The sequence below is a fragment of the Triticum dicoccoides genome, chromosome 7A (genome assembly GCF_002162155.2).
Source record: "Triticum dicoccoides isolate Atlit2015 ecotype Zavitan chromosome 7A, WEW_v2.0, whole genome shotgun sequence".
In the NCBI taxonomy this organism is placed as follows: Eukaryota; Viridiplantae; Streptophyta; class Magnoliopsida; order Poales; family Poaceae; genus Triticum; species Triticum dicoccoides.
This window is the reverse complement of record NC_041392.1, coordinates 527,832,730-527,836,932: the sequence shown is the minus strand read 5'-3', so window position 1 is coordinate 527,836,932 and position 4,203 is coordinate 527,832,730. Positions and strand designations below refer to the sequence as shown.

Genomic DNA, 4,203 nt, shown 5'->3' with positions numbered 1-4,203 from the left:
GTTACAGGATTGAGCACATTCCAAGAATCAACAATCCGATGGTTCATAATCTTGCAAAAAAAGGCATACTTTTCTAAATCTCCTTCTAGTTATAGCTTTCTTTGCAGTAAAGGACCAAGATGTAACTACAAAATGGCTCTTGAGGCCATTTCTTTTCCTAGAGGGAACTTAAATCTCTGTACATTGCCTTGGATGTTAATAATAAAACCTGGAACCCTCTTTCGAGGGTTGTTGTTTGCCAAAAAAAACTGGGCATGCGAGTACAATTATTTTTTTGAGACAAATGCGGGTAGAAATGATCCATGTCTGATCTACTACACGGGTAGCAGAAAGAAGAAGGATGGCAACGAGACATGAAGAGCAGAACCGGCCCGGGTATTTCTCGGTTAAATCATCTTTCTCCAGCTGTTTCTCCTGCTGCAGCGCGGTGGACTGCACTGCAGCGACTGCCGACCCGGCCCCCAAAATGTAGGCGGGCCGGACCCGACCAAAATGCCCCATTCGCCGCGCTCCACGCGGACGCGATCACCACGCAGTCACGCACCGCTCCCCGTGCCCGCCCGCTGCCGTGCCCGTGCCCCCTTCCTTTCCTTTCCTTTCCTTCCTTCTTTTCTTTCCCCCTCTCCCTCCGTCCGCCCCCGCTTTTACACCGCCTCCCCCACCTTCCTTCCCCCCTCGCTCTCCTCCCTCGCCACCCCCCAGAACCAGATCGCCGACGCGACCGGAGCAATGGCGGCGGGGTACCGGGCGGAGGACGACTACGACTACCTCTTCAAGGTCGTCCTCATCGGCGACTCCGGCGTCGGCAAGTCCAACCTGCTCTCCCGCTTCACCCGCAACGAGTTCAGCCTCGAGTCCAAGTCCACCATCGGGGTCGAGTTCGCCACCCGCTCCCTCCAGGTCGACGGCAAGGTCGTCAAGGCCCAGATTTGGGACACCGCCGGCCAGGAACGGTACGCGCCACCTCACTCCCCCCATTCCTGCCCTCCCCCTCTTCCCCGCCTGCTCGGCAGCAGGCAGATCTGCGCTCCCTCGCGGCCGTATGTAGATCTGTCATCTGTGCTTGGCTTCATGGTTACTCCGGTCACATCCCGGCGCATGCGTGCTTCCCCTTCAAGTGTGCGTGTCTGCTGTGGAGCTTTTGCTGGTTGGATCTCGCTGCCGAATTATGATGCGTGCTGGCGCGGCAACGTGGTGGAGTGTCGGGGGAGGTTCAGTCAGTCCTGCCAATGGATCATAGCATCGGCTGCTTGCTTACGAATCAGTAAGCAGGGACTCTACTGGGGAGTGGCTGTACGATTTGGGACTTGTACAGCTAGAATCGCATGATCTGTTTGGTGCTGTTTCCGGTGATGATTTGGTCATGGAAATGCCCACCTTGTAGATTTAGCTCACTACACTCTGATCTTGGTAGTCTATAGGATTATTACTCTGTGTGGTTTTATCTTGCCACTGCAGTGAAGATCAGGGTTTCAACGGCAACAGAGTTAGTTCTGATATTTTGGTAGTAATGATTTCTGTTCTGGAAGTCCACGTAACTTACAAAGCACGTCATATCATGATACTATATTGCGGGCATATCTGGTTTCTGGTTGATGCATGGTTGGTATGCTAGCTCCAGGTTAGAATCTTCCTTAGCACTCCATTTTTAGAAGTGATGCTTATTGTTGGTTGGGGTCTTCTAAAGAACAAATAATAAAAATTATTGCTTTGTGAACTGGTTGTTAGGCTGCCTTACCTCCTTTTGAAGATAGAGGCCTTTACCTATCTGCACCCAGAAATCCATGTTTGTTTTGTCCTTATTTTTTCCATTATACTTTTTTTTCTCTAATTTTACTAACTTTAGAATTATACATGGGTGGGAAGCTTGACAATGGTTTAATGGTCTACTACTTATCATATTTCGTCCTTAGATATTGGCTCCTGTCCTTTTTCTCAACTAACCTGCTGTATGTGATTAGAAATGCAAGCTGTATTCATCATGCGCTCACGTAATTGTTACAATTCTCAGTTGGATACTTGGAAATGTTGAGCCATGTATCCATGCACCTATATTCTTGTCTCAATTGTTTCCGAAATTTGGTAGTATTGCACATCGGCAAGACGGCAACGATGATTATTAGCACCATGATATATGTTGTTACACTCTGCATTTTTTGGGACCGCAACCAATGAAAATCGCAGTAGCAGAGTGGAGCATTTTGCCCATTGTTCCAAATACTGGCCAGTTAATTGCTACTCGGTTGGTCACCGAATAGCCGATTAACTGGCCAATCACCTATATTATCCCTTATTGTCACCTGACCGATATCGTACCAGTTGCCCATATCCTGAACAATGATTTTGCCTAATCAAGGCTATGATATAGTAAAATTTGTGTTGGCTCATATTTGTATGGGTTAATGCTACTACTCTAGTAGTAACATGGAACTGACTAAGCAGAAATTTGCTATTGGAAGGACTAACAATAGTCCAGAATTGTGAAAAATGTGCCCTAGAAAAAAAATAGTTTGAGGCTCACCTGAATTATGCTCATAGTACTGGAATTTTCATGCTATTTAGTTCTTGTTGGGGCACCCTGTACTCCATGTGGGGTTGGACTGGAGTTAGACAGCCGATAGGTTAGTTGGCATTACTGTATAAAGTCTACATCACCAATGCACGGAATCATGTGGTTTGTAATCCTTAAGTATCTAATCCCAATTTTTCTTTATATGAATGCCTTTGATGATATTTTGGCGTGTAATTGTATGCATCTGGAATAATATAGGCCTGATGATAGTTCTGAAGTCGATGTAGTTAAGCAATAGTGGTACAGTAAGTTTCATTTGAGTGTTCCTCGCCAAAATTGGATCAGGATTGAGGCTCTGTGCCCACCTTCCTGTTAATTGTGTTGCTCAGGCCTGTGGATAAGCAACCCTGCCAGTGAACAGACTACATCCCATCAATTAAAGCTTGAATTATCCATGTTGGAGACACATGATTGTAAAGTTACCACGAACTTTTAACCTCTTGGTGAACTACTTTAGGATTCTTGATCGGTAGTGAATTCTCTTGTTTTTCACAATGTTGTCTTTTCGGTTCACATCTGCCTTAACTTACTACATTTCATTTCTGTTCTGAATCCTGCCGCAGGTACCGTGCTATTACTAGCGCATACTACCGTGGTGCTGTAGGAGCGTTGCTTGTCTACGACGTCACCCGGCACGCAACCTTCGAGAATGCAGAGCGCTGGCTGAAGGAACTGAGGGACCATACGGATCCGAACATAGTTGTCATGCTTGTTGGCAACAAGTCTGATCTCCGCCATCTCGTGGCCGTCCCAACCGACGAAGGGAAGGCCTTTGCAGAGAGGGAGTCACTCTATTTCATGGAGACCTCTGCGCTCGAGTCGACCAATGTTGAGGACGCTTTTGCGGAGGTCTTGAAACAGATTTACCGCATCGTGAGCAAGAGGGCGGTCGAGGCGGGTGAAGACTCGGCCGCTGGCCCTGGCAAGGGTGAGAAGATCAACATGAAGGACGATGTCTCGGCGGTGAAGAAGGGCGGGTGCTGCTCTAGCTGAGGCGCCATGCTGTATTTTTTGTTGCTGAGCTTTTGTGACGTGGCCTTTGCAGCGACCGGGAATTATTAGTAGCAGTAGTAGCAAGTATTATTATTATGATGATGATGTTACCTAGAGAAGTTGAAGTTTGTTGCTGAACCGAGAAGTTTGTCTAGATGAGGTGAGACCTTCCTTCATATTGTTGTATCGTCTTTGCGGCAATCGGCATGGTGGGGTATTGTTTTTCAGGTCATTGCATTGCAACCGTGCTTTAACTTTTCAACTTGATTGAAATTTGCTTCATGTTTGCCGATCGCCGATTCCTCAGAAACGCAAGGGAATTGTTAACCGGAATGTGCATTGGATAACGCAATACGTACAGTTTCGACAATCAAATGCAGTGTCATTTCTCATTTGGCTGGTGAGTGATTCCTAGGCGTCATCGTCCTCCCTCAGGCCCATGAGGTTGATCAACTCCGACACGGGGCCAGCACAGGGGAATGCCGCCTCCCAGGCCCGCGCCGCATCTTGCGCCGGCTGCGGCACGGCGGGCGTGCTCTTCCTCCTCCCTCTCCAGGCGATCCTCCTCCTGTGCCCAGCGGCTTTCCAGCTACATCCGCCGCTCGCTGTCGACGCGCTCCTCCGCCAGTGCGTGCACC

At 48.2% G+C, this 4,203-nt stretch overlaps 1 protein-coding gene across 1 annotated transcript; it reads left to right on the top strand.

Moving 5' to 3' along the window:
- The first annotated feature begins 615 nt into the window (after positions 1-615).
- On the top strand, positions 616-3,797 carry LOC119327551 (ras-related protein RIC2). The gene is made up of 2 exons (XM_037600645.1): positions 616-953; positions 3,136-3,797. Exons 1-2 carry the CDS (start codon positions 730-732, stop codon positions 3,563-3,565), a joined length of 654 nt encoding a protein of 217 aa, XP_037456542.1. The 5' UTR covers positions 616-729; the 3' UTR covers positions 3,566-3,797.
- The last annotated feature ends 406 nt before the right edge of the window (positions 3,798-4,203 follow it).